At 45.7% G+C, this 22,850-nt stretch overlaps 1 protein-coding gene across 2 annotated transcripts in view; it reads right to left on the bottom strand.

The window, feature by feature from the left end:
* The window catches only part of adprh (ADP-ribosylarginine hydrolase), a 217,370-nt gene that overhangs the window by 44,318 nt on the left and 150,202 nt on the right, over window positions 1-22,850 (bottom strand). Inside the window, exon 7 of one of the 2 annotated variants that reach the window (XM_067430397.1) lies at window positions 18,836-19,067. The exons of the other annotated variant lie outside the window; for it this stretch is intronic. Coding sequence (XP_067286498.1) covers window positions 18,863-19,067 — 205 coding nt within the window. The 3' untranslated portion in view covers window positions 18,836-18,862. Of the gene's footprint in view, window positions 1-18,835; window positions 19,068-22,850 lie in introns of those variants that run through there. 2 annotated transcript variants of the gene reach the window in all.

Genomic DNA, 22,850 nt, shown 5'->3' with positions numbered 1-22,850 from the left:
GGCTCATAGACAATTGGAAAAGTTTTGGAAAAATTTTAGATGGCATTCATCCCTCCTGGGCTGGTGCTGCTCTTCTCTCTAGTAATTTGGCACATAGTCTTAGAGCTAAACCTTGACTCACTGGGGCCCAGGTCAGGAAGCAGACAAACTAGGTAAACCAACCATCTGCTTGCTGTCTCACATCACCAAAGTCAGCTAAATCCCAGCACATACAGACTCTTTCACCTAGATATTATCACATAGAGACTGTGTCTGTTCCCCAAATTAGTAAATACAAAAAAACATCAAAACCATTCAACAGTAAAAATTTAATTGAAGTCCAACAAATAAACAACAGATATAATACGGATGAACAATTGATAAAGCTTGGGTTGCTGAATATTCGATCCCCTTCTCCAAAAATGCTTATTGTTAATGATATGATTATAGAGCATAACCTATATGTGCTGTTTGACAGAAACCTGGCTAAAACCTGACGATTACATTACTTTAAATGAGTGCACCCCCCGAGATTATTGTTATAAACATGAGCCACGTCGGAAAGTTAAAGTGGGAAGTGTTTCTGTAATTTATAATAATATTTTTAGTATTACTCAGAAGTCTAGTTTCAAATATAATTCCTTTGAAGTTTAGGTGCTTTATGTAACATTGTGTAGTGTAAATGATAAATCCCGTTTGACATTTGTGTTGGCTACTGTATACAGGCCACCAGGGCACAATACAGACTTTATCAAAGAATTAGCTGGTTTTGTATCAGAGTTATTATTAGCTCTAGATAAAGTACTAATTGTTGGTGATTTTAACATCCATATAGACAATGAAAAAGACGCATTGGGATTGGCATTCAGAGACATTCTAATCTCTATTGGAGTTAGACAACTCATATCGGGTTGTACTCATACCCACTCATACCCACGGGTTGTACTCATACCCACTCATTGATACTTTTGATCTAATAATGTCACATGGAATAAATGTTAATACTCTTAAAATTCTGCAGCAGAGCGATGACATCTTAGATCATTACCTAATATCATGTATACTTAATTTACCTAAGGCTGCAAAGCCATCCCCTCGCTTCAAATATGGCAGGACGATAACCGCTGCGTCTAAAGATTGCTTTGTACATAATCTTCCTCATCAGTTCCATCTCCTCAGCATTACAGATAGCCAAGAGGAACTTGATGTTGCAACAGAAACTATTGACTCTCTCTTTACTAGCACTTTAGACATAGTTGTTCCCCGGCGCTTAAAGAAGATTAAAGCAAATAATCCAATGCCGTGGTACAACGAGCACACTCAGGCCCTTAAAACAGCAGCCAGAAAAATGGAGCACAGCTGGAAGAAAACAAAACTGGAGGTTTTTCGCAATTGTGGAAAGAGAGCATGATTGCATATAGAAAGGCCATAAAAACTGCTAGATCTGCTTATTTCTCAAATCTTTTAGAAGAAAACAAACACAACCCTAGATATTTATTCAATATAGTGACTAAATTAACAAAAAATAAAGCTTCAACTTCTGACGTTTGTAAACAACACAGCAGTAATGCCTTTATGAACTTCTTTACTAGTAATATTTATAATATTAGAAATTAAATTATAACCATGCAGCCGTCTACTACAGTATCACTTCAGACAGACAATTGTAGTGTCACTGAGGAAAAATTACACTCATTCACTGCTATAGGAGGAGAAGAATTGGCTAAATTTTTTAAATCATCAAAATCAACAACATGTATGGCTTGACCCTATACCGACTAGGCTACTAAAAGAGATGCTTCCAGAGGTCATAGATCCTCTGCTTATTATTATTAATTCATCCTTGACATTAGGATATGTACTGAAAACTTTTAAGTTGGCTATAATTAAACCACTTTAATTATAAATTAAACCACTATTTTTGGCTATAATTAAACCACTGGCTATAATTAAACCACTAAAAAAAACACAACTTGATCCTAAAGAATTAGTCAATTACAGGCCAATCTCGAATCTACCGTCTCTATCAAAAATACTAGAAAAGGCTGTGTCTTCACAATTATGTTCTGTGGCAAGGGGGGCGTGGTTCAGCGAGGTCTGCAGCGGGAGAGAGAGAACCCGGACGGTTGATGCGAAACCCCCCTTTCAGAGACTGAGTAACCGGAAGCCGGAAGTGCCGACCCGGAAGTGATCGAGAGATCGTGTTTATGAGATTTCACACAGTACTGTGTGTGTTGACAAGTTATTGAGAAAATAAAGAAACCAGCATCAACCGTCCAGCCGACCCCGTGTCCTCTTCCTTCCTCCTTATATCGAACTTTACTACAGTGGTGCCGAAAACCCGGGAGGAAGTAGGACCGCGCCGCCGCCATGACTACACCAACGCCCTCCGCCACGCCGTTTGCGGACATTATCACCTCTCTCGCGGCCCTCCACCAGGAACAACATCAGTCCATGCTGGAGCTGCGGGCGGACCAGGAGCGCCGATTCGAGGCCATCGTCCGCGGCCAGCAAGAGGACCGCGAGAGGTTCCGGAGCTGGATAGACCGGGAGGTTCGCACCGAAGCCGCCGGGCTCGCCAGCGCACCGGTCCACGTGCCCCTACACAAGATGGGGCCACAAGACGATCCCGAGGCCTTCATTGATCTGTTTCAAAAAGCAGCGGAGGCCTGCGGGTGGCCCCGGGCACAGTGGCCGGTGCGCCTTATTCCACTGCTCACCGGAGAAGCCCAGGCGGCCGCCCAACAACTGCCGGTGGCGAACCTCCTGGATTACGAAGATCTGAAGAGGGCCATCATCCAGCGGGTCGGTCGGACCCCCGAACAGCACCGTCAGCGGTTCCGCTCGCTGGAGTGGGGGGAGACCGGCCGGCCCTTCGCGATGGCCCACCAGCTCCGGGACGCCTGCCGCAAATGGCTATTGGCCGGTGGAAGCGACGTGGACCACATCGTCGATCTGGTGGTACTGGAGCAGTTCATCACTCGGCTACCGAAGAAGACCGCCGAGTGGGTCCAGTGCCACCGGCCCACATCGCTGACGACGGCCATCAACCTGGCGGAGGACCATCTGGTGGCGTGCCCGGGGGTCGGCGAACCCCGACTAACCTCTCCCTCTCTCTCTCCCCCCTCTGTCTCTCCTTCTCACCCTGTCCCTCTCCCTAGGTCCCGCCCTCCAGGGCCCCCTCGCATTCCCCCCAGAGGTCGGGGTGGAATGGGCCCAGGGCAGTACGGGAGTTCGAGGGCCCCGCCCAGGGGGGCGGGGCTGCTGGGGTCGGGCGGGGATAACGGTTCCGGTTCCACCCCCCCTCCACGCTCATATTCCAACCCACTCCCCGCCGCAGGGGCGGCGGGCAGGCCTGGGCTGGCCTGCTGGCGGTGCGGCGACCCGGACCATTTTGTGGACCGATGTCCAATGATGGACATCGGGACAATGATCCGGGTCCCGGACGTTCAGCGGACCACCCCTGATCAAGCAGGAGAGTACCAAGTTCCTGTGAGTATCAAGGGGGGTACATATCAGGCCTTGGTGGATTCAGGCTGTAACCAAACCTCGATCCATCAAAGCCTGATGCAGCCTGGGGCATTGGATACCAGCCGCATGGTTAAGGTGCGGTGTGTGCACGGGGATGTGGTGGAATATCCGGTTGTCCCAGTCACGATACAGTTCAGGGGAGAAAATCATAGTGTTGAGGTGGCGGTTAGTCCCCACCTCCGGCATCCGCTAATTCTGGGAACGAATTGGCCCGCCTTTCCGGCGTTATTGGGGTCGATATGCGCGGATGCCGCTTGGGGGAACAAGGCTAGGAACGGGGCGGTGCGAGTGCAGGTTGGCGAGACTGATACGGGACCCTCGGGAACTGCTTCAGAGGAACCGAGCGGGGTCGAGAGACTGATTCTCTCGGACCGCGATGACTTCCCTCTGGAGCAGTCTCAAGACGATACCCTAAAACATGCTTTCCAACAGGTCCGCACGATCGACGGTCAGTCCCTTCAACCCGCCTTGCCCGTCACGTATCCTTATTTTGCCATAATTAAGGATAGGTTGTATCGAGTGACCCAAGACGCTCAGACAAAAGTGGATACAACCCAGTTGTTAGTACCAAAGAGCCGCCGGGAAATGCTTTTCCAGGCGGCTCACTCTAACCCAATGGCGGGCCACCTGGGACAGGCGGCCACGCTGAATCGTTTAATGACCCGATTTTTTTGGCCAGGCATTCACGACAATGGTGCGCGTCTTGTCGGTGGTCCGTCTTAGACGGTGGTGCGCGTCTTGTCCTGAATGTCAGTTGGTGAATCCCCTGGCCTCCCCAAAAGCGCCATTGCGCCCCCTTCCATTAATGCAGGTCCCCTTCGAGAGAATTGCGATGGACCTCATCGGGCCATTAGAGCGATCCGCACGCGGACCTCGTTTTGCGCTAGTTATCATGGACTACGCAACACGATATCCGGAAGCAGTGGCTCTCCGCAACATCTCGGCGAAGAGTGTTGCGGACGCACTGTTTCGTTTAATCTCCCGAGTGGGGATTCCGAAGGAAATCCTCACTGATCAAGGCACGGCGTTTATGTCACGCACGTTAAGCGAATTATATGGGTTATTGGGCATCAAATCGATTCGGACAAGCGTCTATCACCCACAAACAGACGGCTTGGTCGAACGATTTAATCGCACTCTTAAATCCATGATCCGTAAATTCGTACAGGAAGACGCCAAAAATTGGGATCGGTGGTTAGAACCCCTCTTATTCGCTGTGCGGGAGGTCCCGCAAGCCTCCACGGGGTTTTCCCCCTTCGAGCTTCTCTACGGACGACAGCCCCGGGGGGTGCTGGACGTCCTACGAGAAACTTGGGAGGAGGGGCCTTCTTTGGCCAAAAACGAAATTCAATATGTGCTGGACTTGCGAACAAAACTCCACACCTTGGGGCGGCTATCTAGGGAGAATTTGTTGCAAGCCCAGGACCGCCAAAGCCGGTCGTATAACAGGGGTACGAGACTACGCAAATTCACACCGGGAGAGAAAGTGCTCGTATTACTCCCTACATCGAGCTCTAAATTAATGTCGAAGTGGCAGGGGCCGTTTGAGGTCGCACGACAGGTTGGAGACCTCGATTATGAAGTGATACGGTCCGATAGGAACGGGGCACGGCAAATATATCACCTCAATCTCCTGAAGAAATGGAATGAGGTCGAATCAGTGTTGTTGGCGACGGTGATCGGGGGAGAGGATGATCTCGGGCCAGAGGCGAGCATCAAAGCACAATCGGTCGCACTGGCCCCTGGGGGAGATCACCTCTCACCGTCCCAACTCAATGATCTCTCAAAACTACAGGCGGAATTCGCCGACGTGTTCTCGCCCCTGCCGGGACGTACCGACTTAATTCAGCACCATATCGAGACCGAGCCGGGCGTGGTAGTTCGCAGCCGGCCGTATCGTTTACCTGAACACAAAAAAAAAGTAGTTCAGGAAGAATTAGGGGCAATGCTCGATATGGGAGTAATAGAGGAGTCCAACAGTGACTGGGCGAGCCCGATCGTTTTGGTCCCTAAAACCGACGGCTCGGTCAGGTTCTGTGTGGACTACCGCAAGGTGAACGCAGTGTCGAAATTCGACGCGTATCCAATGCCGCGGGTTGACGAGTTGCTTGATCGGCTGGGCACGGCTCGATTTTATTCGACATTGGACTTAACGAAGGGCTATTGGCAGATCCCCTTGTCTCCATTGTCCAAAGAAAAAACAGCCTTCACCACGCCGTTCGGATTGCACCAATTCGTCACGCTTCCCTTCGGCTTGTTCGGGGCACCCGCTACCTTTCAGCGCCTCATGGACAGGATTTTGCGTCCCCATGCCGCATATGCTGCTGCCTACCTGGACGACATCGTGATTTACAGTCACGATTGGCAGCGGCATATGCAGCATGTCCGGGCGGTCTTGAGGTCGTTGAGGGGAGCGGGGCTCACGGCCAACCCGAAGAAGTGTGCAATTGGGCGGGTGGAGGTAAGGTATCTGGGCTTCCACTTGGGTCATGGGCAGGTGCGTCCCCAAATTGATAAGACCGCCGCAATTGCGACCTGCCCGAGGCCCAAGACCAAAAAGGAGGTAAGGCAGTTCTTGGGGCTGGCGGGATATTATAGACGGTTTATACCAAATTATTCGGACCTCACCAGCCCTCTGACTGACCTTACTAAAAAGGGGCTACCAGATACGGTCCAATGGACGGAGCCGTGCCAGCAGGCCTTCACCCGAGTTAAGGCTGCTCTATGTGGCGGGCCGCTTTTACACTCCCCTGACTTTTCTCTCCCTTTTCTGTTGCAGACTGACGCGTCGGACAGGGGGCTGGGCGCAGTCCTGGCCCAGGAGGTGGAGGGGGGAGAGCGGCCGGTGCTGTACATTAGCCGTAAGCTCTCGAAGAGAGAGGCTAAGTACAGCACCATCGAAAAAGAGTGCCTTGCCATCAGGTGGGCCGTTCTCACCCTCCGCTATTACCTTCTGGGGCGGGAGTTCACCCTCTGTTCGGACCACGCTCCTCTCCAGTGGCTCCACCGCATGAAGGATACCAACGCGCGGATCACCCGTTGGTATCTAGCTCTTCAGCCTTTTAAGTTCCAGGTGGTCCACAGGCCGGGTGCTCAGATGGCTGTGGCCGACTTCCTCTCCAGAAATGGGGGGGGGGGGGGGGGGGGCTGCAGGCCGGACGGCTCCCCGGCCTGAGTCGGGCGGTGGGGGTATGTGGCAAGGGGGGCGTGGTTCAGCGAGGTCTGCAGCGGGAGAGAGAGAACCCGGACGGTTGATGCGAAACCCCCCTTTCAGAGACTGAGTAACCGGAAGCCGGAAGTGCCGACCCGGAAGTGATCGAGAGATCGTGTTTATGAGATTTCACACAGTACTGTGTGTGTTGACAAGTTATTGAGAAAATAAAGAAACCAGCATCAACCGTCCAGCCGACCCCGTGTCCTCTTCCTTCCTCCTTATATCGAACTTTACTACATGTTCCTTTTTAGGAAGAAATGGTATATGTGAGGATTTCCAGTCAGGATTTAGACCGTATCATTACTGTGACTGCTCTAATTAGAGTTACATTTAGAGTTGATTTACTCTTATCATCTGATCGTGGTTGTATCTCTCTATTAGTGTTAATCGATCTTAGCGCTGCATTCAATACTATCGATCACAATATTCTTCTGAATAGAATCAAAAATTATGTTGGCATTAGTGGAACTGCATTGGCATGGTTTAAATCGTACTTATCTGACCATTTTCAGTTTGTAGCAGTAAATTAAAGAGGGGTCACACCGATCACAAGTTCAGTATGGAGTACCGCAAGGCTCAGTGTTAGGTCCGTTGCTTTTCACCCTGTATATGCTACCACTGGGAGATATCATTAGCTGCATTAGCATGCCGTTATTTTTCATTGTTATGCTGATGATACTCAGCTCTATATTTCCTCACGCCCTGACTAAACCTACCAATTCACAAGATTAACGAAATGCATAGCTGATATAAAAAATTTGATGAATAGTACTTTCCTGCAACTTAATTCAGATAAAACTGAATTTTTAATTATTGGACAGAAAAGCTCCGCAAGTAGTAACCTAGAATACTGTCTAACACTCGATGACTGCTCTGTCAAGCCCTCGTCATCAGTGAGGAACCTGGGTGTGCTCTTTGATACCAATCTTTCATTTGAAAGCCACGTTTCTAGCATCTGTAAAACCGCATTCTATCATCTTAAAAATATATATAAATTATGGAACATGCTTTCAATACAAATTGCTGAAAAGTTAGTACATGCGTTCATGAGCTCAAGGCTAGATTATTGTAATGCTCTACTGGGTGGTTGCCCTGCTCGCTTAATAAACAAACTCCAGCTAGTCCAAAATGCAGCAGCTAGAGTTCTTACTAGAACCAGGAAGTACCTAGAATAGCTAAATCCAACTGCAAAAACGCCTAGTCTGGAACAGTCTTCCTAGCATTGTTCGGGAAGCAGACACAGCTTAACTTTTCTGCCACAGAGAAGGTCAACATGGGACGTAATTTTGCAATGTTTTTTAGATGAAAAAATGATGTTTTGACTGTGTTACGAACCTGATGGTCAAATGTATATATATATATATATAAAATTAAACACACTTGCACGTCCATTTGTGAGAGTCGGGGTACACTTATAGATCTCATCGGGCTAAACAACTGCACTCATATTCATAAGCTTTACCCAAAAGGAAGTGAGCTACTTTGGGATGTTTGGAAAACGCATATGTAACAATTTAGTTTGGTGGCTATGCTACAGTGACAGGTCTCTCTAAGCACCTGATATTGGACCAGTGTCTAGGTTCGTTTACAGGAGGGTAAGAATCAAGGCACTCAAGACACAGGCAATGAAAGTAAGTATGTATTTTGATTGGTGCAAAAAATATATAAAAGCAAATGTAACACAATTACAACAATGAAATAATAAAAATTAAATTAAATGAAACAATTGTTCTCTTTAATTCTTTGTTGTTCTTTTAGATATCTTTTGAGCTCTGTTCACTATTTAAAGAGCTTTCTCCTGTTTACTTCTAGTATTTTGTTATATTTTAGTTGTTTAGTTTCTAATTTTAGTTTATAGATATTTAGATTCACTGACTTTTAGTTTAATAAGAGCTTTTGTTATTTTGGGGTTTTAGTTCTTTTCACTCCTTTTAATTCCCACTCATAAAAATAATTAACCCAAATTAAAACAAAATATAAGGAAAATAAATTACATCAAATCACATTAGCTAAATCAAGACAATTTAAAACAATTAAATTCTTCAAAAATATAAAAATCAAAACTCAATTGAAATGTTCGCTGTCACGCAAAGTGCAAAAAATGTTAGTGTGTGTGAAGTCTCTTGATGTAGAAGAGTTGTATTGCAACAGTCAATAGTGCAAAAATGATCACAGTCAAGGAAAAGGTCTGATCCCTCCGACCAGAATGTACGCAATGAAAAATGGATTCCACGTGCTTAGTAGAAGGTGCTACCGGAACCTTCTGCTTGCGTTTCCCTCAAGTTACTGTGGTTCGGGTTGGGTAGGCTCGCCATCTCGGGGGAAAAAGGGTTCCAATCTCACTAAAAAAACTGACCTGTTAGCACAAACAGCGTCTTAAGCATCACAAACATTTACACACTATTTCTTTTAGAACGATGCAATACAAGCTTTACATTCATCAATCAACCATCCATTTGTATGAAAATAGTATTAAAATACTAAATTTTCCTCTAGGCATGACATGTATAACATACCAGAATATGTCATTTTGCACCATATAACATTTAAGTGAAGTTTTTATTAACAAAATTTCGGGAGGAGCATGTGCAGATAATTAAACCTGACTAAACACAAGCGGAGCACGCTCATATAATTAAACCTAATTAAACACAAGTGTAGCAAATCAAGCCAATCAACGATAAGAGGGGTGTATAAATACAGCTGATTTACCTTCTTTCGTTGACCATTTTCATTTTAGCATGGATGGCTTTTCCGGCTGGTCGCCTCGCCCGCCCACGCTGTATAGATCGCTCAAACAGCTTGAAACAATTCTACAATGCTAAAAAAAATTCGTTACAGAATTCTAAGCCATTTCGGCCGCTTCCATCACAGTAAAACAAATTCTGCTTTTCCTGAATGTAATTGTGTTTGCTGCGATTCACTCGTGTTTCCGTCTTCTAAAGTCTAATCATTGTTCTAAGGTAAGGCTATGTTCACAGCTGGTTGTTTTAGAAAATAAATAAATATATAAAATGACGACAGAGTCGCGCTCGGACAGTGTAAAAAGTGCACACTGCAGACTTGCTACAGGGGAAACTACAACAGAATTAGAAAATGATCTTAAATAATTTGTAACATGCATCAATCTTTCTTTCGATTGCCGCCTCTGCGTAATACAGACAGATACTTTTCACACGCGACAATTGCGTTCATCATGGACCCACTCAAGGATGCTGTGGGTGATGAACTATAGCCTAAATATAATGTTACTTGCTGGTGAAGCTAAATCATTAAAAGATGCCATTACAAAGCGCATATTACGCCAAACGATCAGCCACTGGAACCAGCTGATAATGTGAGCCTCACGTTTCAGATTCTAAGCGTTCTAAGGGCTCGCACACCAGTTCAGAGCAGTTCACAATGAATCGCGCACATTCATGTCAAAGCGACTCCTCATTAAAAACGACAATGATTTCTTCATTGTGATTAACTTTGAGTCGTATTACACACTTCACACTGAGAGGCCGGATAGCTGGCCCGAATGGTTGCAGCTGAAGCAAACTCACGTATCAGACTTTTCAAAGGGGGTTTATTATCACCATAAATCCCTCGCACACTTGAGACAGTTAAACACTCCACTGACAACTGCGTTACTAAACAGAAAAACAAACGGCAAAGAGTAACAGAAATGTAGAACACATCCATGCGCCTTTCACAGCTCGCGCTTCATCTACTACGGACTGCCTCTCATCAGCGAGTGAGATGAGAGTACGTTCCGCCTTAAAGGAGCAGTAGCTAATTTAACAAGTTAAAGTATCCACTGAGGCTTCTTTAGGGACCGTCTGCAAATTCACAGTAACTCACCAAAAGGCTTTTTCACATTCCAACGTTTGTAGTACTTTCCTACTGGCCAGACTTACTTACTACAGGTGAAATTAACCGGAGTAAAGCTGGCTTGACATGGTCATTCGATATCCGTGGATCTAGGGACACTCTCTAAAGTTATATTTAACTTTGGTATAGGACTGCACAACTCTAATCAGATTTCTAATCGTGTTTATGATTAGATGTTAAGATTTGATTTCGTTAAAAGCCGCGTTGATTCATTTAAGCTTGTAAACACAAATGAAGATGTTTTTTATAAAACCTGTGATTTCTGTCCCTCCATTTAAATCCATTCCTAGTGCTGCGGGCATCATTAAGTATTGACGCTAAGGCATCAAGACGGCCAGTGGCGGGACCGTCCATTCTTCTCAAACTTTGTATCAAAAAGATCCAATGACTATCATAAAAGCATTGTAAAGATAACTAATCGAGTGTCTAATCCAAAGTTAAGTCTTCTAAAGAGACACAATGGCTTGATGAATATATTTAACACAACGCACATATTGTAGTAAACATGGAACATGTAAACATGTTCAAATTAATGCGAGCCATGTGAAAACAACATGAGTTCATGCAGAATTAAATTTTTTAGGTGAGCTAAACATTTACAGTTTTAGGAATAGTCATTTTGACACGCTTTCTTGCGTTCAGAACTGTGACGGATTGCACTGATCAATTGAAGCGCGTGCACTGCTGGAATGGCGCTCCTCAATGTCAAAGCGCAAATATCATTTAAAGCGGCACTCCTTATAGCGAAAGTGCAAACATCATTTAAATCACCAGATCACATTTTGGTTTTGTAGTATGGTTATCCAAAGCAATTTAGATGGTTATTTTTATATGTGTAGTTTATTAGTAGCGGGAGAGGAGGGTCATAGAGACCGGGAGAGAATGCTGCCTGCATTGAAAGCGTGAGTGACATTACTATATTAAACCACTATATAATGTGGAATATAATGTATTATGATGCAATGGGGGAATATTTGTGGGTCCAGTTCATTGATAAGGTAAGTATCATGGTTTATAGCGACTCGTGACACAAGTGTATCGTTACACCCCTAGTGTAAAGCTATATTCAAAACATCATTCAATGTAAATTGTGATTGTCGTATTAAATAATGGCAATTACAATTTCAGGGGAAAATATGGATATTTATTTTAATAGGATACTGCATTGGCTCATACACAAAATATGCTAGATTTAAAGGTAATCGCTGTTTCCCTCATACGAATGAGGTTCTCCATTTGTCTGCCTAACCTTTTCTCCTCAGACGCAGCAGTGCTGTTTCCTCTGCTCCCGCAGAAGCTCAGTTTCTCTGGCTAATTTCACCACTGCCGCAGCAGTGCTGTTTCCTCTGCTCCCGCAGGAGCTCAGTTATTCTCTGGCTAATTTCACCACTGCCGCAGCAGTGCTGTTTCCTCTGCTCCCGCAGGAGCTCAGTTTCTCTGGCTAATTTCACCACTGCCGCAGCAGTGCTGTTTCCTCTGCTCCCGCAGGAGCTCAGTTGCTCTGGCTAATTTCACCACTGCCGCAGCAGTGCTGTTTCCTCTGCTCCCGCAGGAGCTCAGTTTCTCTGGCTAATTTCACCACTGCCACAGCAGTGCTGTTTCCTCTGCTCCCGCAGGAGCTCAGTTTCTCTGGCTAATTTCACCACTGCCACAGCAGTGCTGTTTCCTGTGCTCCCGCAGGAGCTCAGGTTCTCTGGCTAATTTCACCACTGCCGCAGCAGTGCTGTTTCCTCTGCTCCCGCAGGAGCTCAGTTTCTCTGGCTAATTTCACCACTGCCGCAGCAGTGCTGTTTCCTCTGCTCCCGCAGGAGCTCAGTTGCTCTGGCTAATTTCACCACTGCCGCAGCAGTGCTGTTTCCTCTGCTCCCGCAGGAGCTCAGTTTCTCTGGCTAATTTCACCACTGCCGCAGCAGTGCTGTTTCCTCTGCTCCCGCAGGAGCTCAGTTTCTCTGGCTAATTTCACCACTGCCGCAGCAGTGCTGTTTCCTTTGCTCCCGCAGGAGCTCAGGTTCTCTGGCTAATTTCACCACTGCAGCAGCAGTGCTGTTTCCTCTGCTCCCGCAGGAGCTCAGTTTCTCTGGCTAATCTCACCACTGCCGCAGCAGTGCTGTTTCCTCTGCTCCCGCAGGAGCTCAGTTTCTCTGGCTAATTTCACCACTGCCGCAGCAGTGCTGTTTCCTTTGCTCCCGCAGGAGCTCAGTTTCTCTGGCTAATTTAACCACTGCCACAGCAGTGCTGTTTCCTTTGCTCCCGCAGGAGCTCAGTTGCTCTGGCTAATTTCACCACTCCCGCAGCAGTGCTGTTTCCTCTGCTCCCGCAGGAGCTCAGTTTCTCTGGCTAATTTCACCACTGCTGCAGCAGTGCTGTTTCCTCTGCTCCCGCAGGAGCTCAGTTTCTCTGGCTAATTTCACCACTGCCGCAGCAGTGCTGTTTCCTTTGCTCCCGCAGGAGCTCAGGTTCTCTGGCTAATTTCACCACTGACGCAGCAGTGCTGTTTCCTCTGCTCCCGCAGGAGCTCAGTTTCTCTGGCTAATTTCACCACTGCCGCAGCAGTGCTGTTTCCTCTGATCCCGTAGGAGCTCAGTTTCTCTGGCTAACCATTTCTCCACAGATGCAGATGTGCTGCTTCCTCTGCTCCCGCAGGAGCCCAGTTTCTCTGGCTAACCTTTTCTCCACGGCCGCAGCAGTACCGTTCCCTCTGCTCCCGCAGAAGCCCGGTTTCTCTGGCTAACCTTTTTTCCACAGCTGCAGCAGTACCGTTTCCTCTGCTCCCGCAGAAGCTCAATTTCTCTGGCTAACCTTTTCTCCACAGCCGCAGCAGTACCGTTTCCTCTGCGCCCGCAGAAGCTCAATTTCTCTGGCTAACCTTTTCTCCACAGCTGCAGCAGTGCGGTTTCCTCTGCTCCCGCAGAAGCTCAATTTCTCTGGCTAACCTTTTCTCCACAGCCGCAGCAGTACCGTTTCCTCTGTTCCCGCAGAAGCTCAATTTCTCTGGCTAACCTTTTCTCCACAGCCGCAGCAGTACCGTTTCCTCTGCGCCCGCAGAAGCTCAATTTCTCTGGCTAACCTTTTCTCCACAGCTGCAGCAGTGCGGTTTCCTCTGCTCCCGCAAGAGCCCGGTTTCTCTGGCTAACCTTTTCTCTACAGCTGCAGCAGTGTGGTTTCCTCTGCTCCCGCAAGAACCCGGTTTCTCTGGCTAACCTTTTCTCCACAGCTGCAGCAGTGCCGTTTCCCTCTCAGAAGAGACTTTCCGATCGGTCGCTCCAAAACAAGGTTGCTCCCAGTAAATGGGGTACTCTGGGTTCGGGCCAAATTCCGAGCCCGGCGCCCTCCCCCGGACAGCACGCCAAATACGCATAATCTTTACTCTATTTAATTTGATGTAAGTGTGAACTAGTGAAATGGTTAAATTGAATATTTTATCACCTTTAACATTTCTTCCGTGACTGTTTCAGATTTTAAACACTTTAGAAACACTTCAAAACCTTCAATAAACAAATATAACATTCAGTTTTTAGTAACGTGAACAATATTACTTAAAAACTCAGAGCCTAATGATGACATGTAGATCGAGAAGAGAAGTGACCCAAGCACTGAGCCTTGGGGAACCGCAGTTGCTAGATGATGTCACCTCGCCATGACACCCTGTAGGACCTACCTGAGAGGTAAGACCTGAACCACTGGAGAGCGGTTCCTGTCATCTTCTTAAGAGATGACAGGAGGATCTGGTGGTTAACTGTGTCAAAAGCAGCAGACAGATCCAGAAGTCTCAGTGCCTCAGTTACTAAGAGCAAGGCAGTCTCAGTCGAGTGGCCACTTTTGAAGCCAGATTGGTTGTTGTCCAGGAGGTTGTTCTGTTCAAGAAACATATAGAGTTGATTGAACACAACTCACTCAAGTGTCTTTGCAATGAAAGGCAGAAGGGACACCTGTCTGTAGCTTTCTAAAAGTGCTGGATTCAGAGAGGGTTTTTTAAACAGTGGGGTTACCCGAGCCTGCTTAAATGCTGTGGGAAAGGTTCCTGTGTGAAGAGAAGTGTTGACATAGTGAGTGAGTGCAGAAGTGATTGAAGAAGAAATGGCCTGTAAGAGGTGAGTGGGTATAGGATCAAGTAGACAGGTAGTAGGGTGATTAAAAAAGGATAAGTTTAGAAATATCTGCCTTAGAGAGCAGAGAAGGATGGAAGCGTGCTCGTGTTAGTTGTTGAAATGTGCTTGTCAACTTGTGGTGAGGAGAACTGGTTGCTGATGAGGGAGGTTTAGTTTGTGAAAAATGATGCAAAGTCATCGGCTGTAAGAGTTGATGAAGGAGGGGGAGGAGGAGGACAAAGAAGAGGGGAGAATGTTTTAAAGAGTGTGCGAGAGTCAGAGCAATTGTTGATTTTAAATCAATTTGATGATTTTGTTGTGGTAGTATGTTGTTTTATCAGTGGAGACATTTGTAGAGAAAGAAGAGTGAAGAGACTGATACAAGGTAAGGTCAGTAGAGTTTTTAGATTTCCGCCATTTCCTCTCTGCCGCCCTGAGTCCAGAGCGATGTTCATGGAGAACATCAGACAGCCAGGGGGCAGATGGGGTGGGGCGGGCTGGTCTGTATGAAAGGGGGCAAAAACTGTCAAGGATGTTAGAGTGGATCAAAGAGTGTCAGTAGCACTGTTAGTGTCCAGTGCTGAGAACTGAGCAGGTGGAGGGAGTGAAGATGAAACCATAGTGGATAGGCGAGAGGAAGAGAGCGAGCGTAGATTACGCTGAAAGCTAATCTGTGTAGGAGTGTGTGTTGTGTCAGGAGTCAGTATGAGGTTAAAGGGGGGGTGAAACACTCAGTTTCAGTCAGTGTCATGTCAATCTTGAGTACCTATAGAGTAGCATTGCGTCCTGCATATCTCCGAAAAGTCTTTATTTTTTTTATAATTATATAAGAAAGATAAGCTGTTCCGAGTCTTTCCGAAAAAAGCCGAGCGGGTGGGGGCGTATCGTGTGAGCGGAGCTAAATAATGACGTGTGCGCGCTGCTGCTATTGTGTTGAGTCGAGTGCGTCGTAAAGCTGTGTCATCCCTAACAGCGGGAAAAAAACTTTATTCAAAATAAAAATATGGCTTTTAATCAGATACAGCCATACATCTATGATCCGGAATCAGACCCAGAGGCTGCAGTTGAACAGGAGCAGCAGCAAAAACGACTAGAGCAGGACGTCTCTATGTGGTACAAGTTATACACTAACTATATAATATGCTTAGCGGCTTGTGTTATTTACATATTTATACTTGAATTATATCGTCGTATTTTTGTCTTTGAAGGTGTACATGTGGGAAGTGCAGTTGTGCACGTGTGTGTGTGTGTGTGTGTGTTTACGCGTGGTTTGTGTAGACAATTGTAACGTTAGTAAGCGGACTGGTTTTGCATGGCAGGCTAAGTTAGTGTTTACATAGAAAGACACGGAATAGTAGCGCATTTGAATGAAGAAGCGCGCTTATTTAGTTCAACATATTTCCCCACTCTTTGTGTATTGTTGTTTGGAGTGCTTTTACAATACACAAACATAAAGTTACACATATAGTGGCCAGCTAAACAAATGTACACGCACTACACATCGCATGCTCCATTGATCAATTAACTATACGTGATCGTGTTTGGGCTACTTGATGAGCATAGGCAAAAACACAGACACTTGAAGCAGTCTTACTCACAGCCTGCGGTTCTAACGTTGGGACCTTTATCGTTGGGACTGCTCCATCCTTTAGCAATAGGCGATTGGAAAATCCGGCGTCGAGCTGGGCCTTGTTTATGAAACAGTCGGCACCGAAATGCAGCGAACAGATATAAACATTCGCGCAACTCAGTTGCTGATCCCGAAAAGCAAATTACATCCACTGTTGCCTTAACGCGGGGTTTTTGGGGAATCTGTGCAGGACTGTCTTGGTCTGGCAACCAAAAACGCACTTTTTTGGTGACATTGTAATTGTGCACATCACCTGTGCAGCGCATCCTACGAGCCAGCGCTTTGATGGGCGTAGGCTGTTGCTTTCGCTCTCTCCCTCTCTCTCTCTCTCACGCTCTTCCGGTAGAATTGCCCGTACGGCCAATACAAGGAAATTCCGCCCCCATTAACGTCAAGGGGACGCATGATCGCAAAAAACTTGCCGAAACTTATGACTAACCGGAAGTAGTATTTTTGACAAAGAAATACTCCCATCAAACGTCCACCTTAACTTTTGAAACGTTGTCCATGTTTAGTATGGGAATCCAAGTCTTTAACAGTGTAAAAAGATCAGTATGCATGAAACAGCATTTCACCCCCCCTTTAAGAGTGATGAGAAAGGGGTCTGAGGTGTGTAATGGAGTAACTAAAGTGTCCATGGAGCAGTGTAGACGACGTCTAATTGGTTACCTGATTTGTGAATAGCCATAGTAGATACTAAATTAAGGTCAAATAAAGTCAGTAAAGTGGTCAAGTCTGTGGCTAGGTGTTTATCAAGATGGATGTTGAAGTAACCAAGCAGAATCAGAGTGACTTCCTCAGGGAAGCTAGAAAGTAACACATCTAACTACTCCACTAAAGCCTAGTTCACACTGCCCGATTTCTGCCCCAATTTTGAGTCGCCGACAGGTTTTGTGAAATCACAGACAAATGCCCAAGATCAAAGGCAAATCGGTGCTCGTGCACGCGAGTGACAATCACGCAGTGTGAATAATCAAAGACGCGATCAGAGAGAATCGCCGACGAGTCGCAGACGGCCATGCAATATTTGGCATGCTAAATATCTGGACCTGTCAGCGATTCAAACTCCTGCTGTGTGAACTGCGTTCTGACTGAAAATGACATCGGCGATGACCGACAGCCAATGAAAGAGTGAGATATAGGGCAGCGGGAGGTTCAGGGAGGAGTAATAGAGCAGAATATCAGTATTTTAATAGATATATTTACAATTCTATCTAACAGAAACAAAGCCCAAACATTTGCACATCCAGCCACAGCAGCAGCACATTACAACATTATTTATTTACCTCAAACTGTCTTTGCAGAACACAATCCTGGCTCCCTCTGTCTCTCCAACAATTTCTTCCGCCATAATCTTTTTTCTTTTTCTCCACAAAACAGCACACATACAATTTGAAGCAAACTTTGTGCAGTTTATCATTTTTAATAACAATTCCAAGTCTTGCGCGAGAAATCCGGTCTGATGCACGTGTGATCTCGCGTTGTTTACTTGTCACATCGCACGTGTAGTTGGGAAACGTAGTTTGCACACTGGAGAGAGAGAGAGTTGTCCGGCGATTCTTCCTCTTGTTCAGTCAAGCAGTGTGAACACAGCAGTGACTGAATGATACCCCAGATAGTCATGCAGTGTGAAAAGAGCAGTGACCCGAGGAGTTTGAAAATCATGCTGTCTGAACTAGGCTTTAGTTACTGAGGTGACCTGGAGGACGATAGACTATTTCAGAGTTTTTTGTCAATTCCATTTCTCAATTCCAGAGACCAATTGGAATAGAGAGGAAAGTACAAGAGGATTTAGGTAGACTGCGCAAATTATTAGGATTGCGGAGTCTCGCGCATACAGAGCGTGATTTGTGAGTGCTAGTAGTAATAGTAGAGATTTGAAAGCACATGGTGAATACAGATCAGAGAAAATCCCAGATAGAAATAAGAAAAATGAACACAAATAATGAAAAGGAAAATGATACTTAAGTGCCTTGTCGGGGTCCTTGCTCAGGAGGAGTTGCACAGGGAAGAGTTGAATGTCTTTACACTCGTCGAGCTTCACACGAGGGCTGCCGCGTATTATCGCTCTATTTATACTCACCTGAGTATCTTTTTTTTTTATTTTTTTTATTTTTATATAGCGCTTTTACAATGACGATTGTTTCAAAGCAGCTTCACAGTGTTAAACAGGACAATATTGCAACAAAATTTGATTTGGCTAGTTTGATTTGGCTAGTTTATAGAATGAAATATGACCTAATTAATACATTTAATTTGTATATTTAGTTGAATAACTTGGATCATAATTTTAGTGTCCCCAACTGAGCAAGCCAAGCCAAAGGCGACAGTGGCAAGGAACCAAAACTCCATCAGGGCATGATGGAGAAAAGAAAACATTGGGAGAAACTAGACTCAGTCGGGGTGCCAGTTCTCCTCTGGCCTTTTTATTAAACAGTGTATAATTATTATTCTGCCAACCCTGACAAGTCATAAATCATATTAGATAGATTCAGAATTTTAGGTATCACGCAAGAGACGGGTTCATTTAGAATGGTGCGTCGATTACACAAGAATATGAATACTTGAAAGATCGGAGTTATTGCGCCGGAAAGCGGGTTTATGGAGGATGACGTGCCGGTGAGGCAAATTCAGAGGAGACAACAATTGACACGGACTCAGCAGACACTCCAGGATGAGCTGGTCATGTCCAGACGCAGGTCCACCATCCGATCCGGATACACCCTGGATCCGGCCGACTGCAGTAAACCTCGGGATAAACAGAGAGACTAACATTAGTGTGGATGCCACTCTTTTTATGATGTAACGAGTACATCCGATGTTATGGGAAGTGTTCCCGGTTCCAGCTGACCTAGTTAATGCAGCCTAACAATCAGTCAATTGATTTGACTAATGAAAGTTTTAAAAAAAATCTATGTGTATGCCATAGTAAAGAGATGCAATTTTAGTCTTGATTTAAAGTGACAGACTGTGTCTGACTCCCGAACAATGCTAGAAAGACTGTTCCAGAATTTAGGTGCTAAATAGGAAAAGGATCGACCGCCTGCAGTTGATTTACATATTCTAGGTATTATCAACTGGCCAGAGTTTTGAGACCACAATAGACGTGATGGAGTATAATATGTTAAAGGGATAGTTCACTTTGAAATTAAATTTTGAAATGTTTTAGCTTACCTCATTGGCATCTGAGATGTAGAAGTATTTGTTTCCCCAGTAGTTTCAATTTTGATCATTTTAGGTCAAACCGTTCTTGTCTGTGCCTCACATAATGCAGGTCTATGGTCACCACCTCAAAGAGCATACACAGAAAAGTCCCAATTAAACAATCCCCCATCCTAAGTACACAAGTACACGAGCGGTTTGTGTGAGAAAACGAACAGTATTTATATTGTTTTTACCTCTTGTACACCATGTAGTGGACAGCACATTCCAGGGCCCAGTTTATGGCCGGGCCCCTCTTTGCCCGTAACAGTGGACAAAGGTTTGCTACATTTTGATTGGATCTTGTTGGACTAGCACAAACAAAATGTCCAATGGCATCAGATAAAGATGCTTGGACAACATCCAGACACCTCTTTGAGGGCAAGAAGACCTCTAGTACCAAGCCCAGGAAAGACAGGACTTCTCATTGGTCCACATGCAGTTTCTGCCCTTCACCCATCTAGAGATGGATCCCTAATGTCCTGATTTGTGACGGCCATAAACATTCCTCGGGACCTCAGCAGTAGTGGGTGAAACAAAGAAAGACCAAAACTGATCCATCCAAATCCATTCACAACTATTTTGGAAACCTTAAGTCTGATGTAAACTACACATATCCATCTCATACTTATTCAGAGAAATAAGTATTCTCAGTGACAGCTATTTGTAATGCAACATCTTCCACAAATTCAGCTGTTAATGAACAAATGAATGAACACATGACAGCTCAATCTTTTTCCATCATGTTTGGTGTATATTTGTTTTAGTATATTGCCAAGGGTATTCTGATGGTGGTTTGGAAAGTGAGAAATGCATTGATGAACTTTAAAGACCCTTTAAAGACTTCTAACTGTGTACAGTATGCAAATGAGTTCCACAGGGGAAAGAAGGGTGGGCCACACTGTGCCCTCTCTGATGCCAGAAGCCAATAGCAACACTGGAATGGAGAAGCGCCAAATTGCAATCTCCTCCTATTCGGAAAAGGATAAAGGTACCCTTTTCAATAGACACTCCTTGTTCTGAGTCTGTCTGCCGAGGATTAGACTGTGACAGAGCAATCAGGTTCTGAGTCTCCACATCTGAGAGACAAACAGTTCACCAAGTTCTGAGTCTCCTCATCCGAGAGACAAACTGTTCACCAAGTTCTGAGTCTGTCCGCCGAGGATTAGACTGTGACAGAGCAACCAAGTTCTGAGCCTTCGGTTTAACCAAAGAGACAACACAAGATCCGAGGATCTGAATCTACAGTTTGTGAGGCAGTGACAGATACGACAACGTTCTGAGCCTCCAGCCTGTGGGGAAAGAGACACCAACACTACGTTCAGAGTTTTAGTCCAGCGAGACGACTACAGCACGTCCCGAGTCTCCATGCTAAAGAGACCAGAGCAGATTGACCAACTTCTGGGTGTCTGGTCCAAAGAGGCAGAAGACACACAGAGACATTTGCAACAAGGTTAAGCTCAGGAGAGCAAACCTTCACTTCAAGGTTCCTTCGTCTGCGTGTTCCAGATTAAGGACCTTCTGCACCTACTTCAGGGCCTCATCTGCGTGTTCCAGATTTTAGGACCCTTTGGTGCCCCAGGAGATCAGCATCCCACAGACCTTTGTGTTCAAGGCTGTTGAAACAGATTCCAGCTCCTTTCTTCACTGCATTGTCTCCCAGCAAAACCATTGGAAGAAGTCATCATCATCGGACTGCTTACTCAACCACGTGGAACGTAAATATCACTTTACCAAACCTCTTTCTAGAGACCTTGGGATTGTTGTATATTATCAGTATATGATTTTCTAATTTACATTAGAGGTAATATAACTGATGCTAGTTCATAACAAATAATCTTTCGTTTATTTCTTTAATGCATAATAAGGTTCTTCACCTTAATTTCAGAGAAACAACAGTTTATCTTTCCATAAGATAACGTAGCTCTTCTATAGCCACACTTAATTTACTCACATGTATTTTATGCATTTTATGCACTTTATTCCTTTATCATTCATTGTATTCATTTAGTAGCTGTGTTAATTGTTCTGTTTATCTTTTGTTAATAAAATCTATTTTATTACAATTGTGTCTTCCTTGTGCTGATAAAGCAGAGAAGGCTCTACAAGTTAGAAATCTCACCAATCTTTCAGATAAATCAGCTGACCAACTCTCCCACCTTTACGTTCATTAAAAATGACTGGGCAGCCCCCTGTGCGGAGTGTTCTCATACAGCCAAGGTAAAAGGCCTTGACTAGTGTCCCAAACTAAGAGGGGGGAAGGTGGTCATCTGATGTACTCATAACCACACCTTAAGTGACGTGTGAACCAAATTCACAACGTCAGCGGTGACGTGAGTACCAATCACTCTCTTACTTAGTGTCCTTGGGTGGACAAAAGTAAAAATCACTACAACCACTACGTCCGACTGATCCGAGGGCGCACGTGCGTGTTTCCTATTGTGACATTTGCACGTTCTGGCTTTAGTCTGCGCAGGCGCAGTCTGGAAAGCGCCAGAAGTGGATCTCTCACGTGTGTACGTCGCTCATTGTTTACACAAAACGTCTCAGGTTACGTATGTAACCCTAGTTCCCTGAGGGAATGAGACGCTGCGTCGAAACGCTGTGAGAACGCCTCTGCGTTAATGCGTCGTGAAGCGCCTGTAGAACCATTCCATCGGAAAAAAGATCGATCGTCGGCGTGATGACGTCATCGACCGGAAGCTATAAAACGTCCGTGAAAACAAACAGGAACTAACTTCTGATAAAGCCTGAAGTAAGTGATCACGGACACGCCGGGAGTATGGCAGAGCGACGCAGCGTCTCGTTCCCTCAGGGAACTAGGGTTACATACGTAACCTGAGACGTTCCCTTTCGGGGAACTCGAGCTGCGTCGAAACGCTGTGAGAACGCTTATACCCACATCGCCATAGGACCAAGTGTCTCGTATGTGTGAAGCCGAAGCGCACACGGTTACGAGAGTACCTGTGCCCCAACTGTAGATGCCAGGTCTAGTTCATAGAACCTGACGAAGGTTAAAGGAGACGACCATCCGGCCGCGTTACAAATATCGTGGAGGGAAGCCCCCGACAAAAGTGCTTTTGAAGCAGCCATACCCCTGGTTGAATGTGCCCGGACAGCCAGTGGAGACTGCTGCCGGGCCGCCTCATAAGCAAGTGAGATGGCCTCGACCACCCACTTGCTCATCCTCTGCTTAGATACTGGGGCCCCTTTCTTAGGGGGCCCGAAACAGACAAACAGCTGATCAGTTTTCCTCCACAGGGCAGCTCTGTGGACATAAGTATCTAGCGCCCTGACAGGGCACAGCAGATTCAATCTTTCCTGGTCTGAC

Source organism: Pseudorasbora parva, chromosome 21, assembly GCF_024679245.1.
Source record: "Pseudorasbora parva isolate DD20220531a chromosome 21, ASM2467924v1, whole genome shotgun sequence".
In the NCBI taxonomy this organism is placed as follows: Eukaryota; Metazoa; Chordata; class Actinopteri; order Cypriniformes; family Gobionidae; genus Pseudorasbora; species Pseudorasbora parva.
Note: the sequence above shows the minus strand (reverse complement) of the source record. Positions and strands in the feature narration are given on the sequence as shown.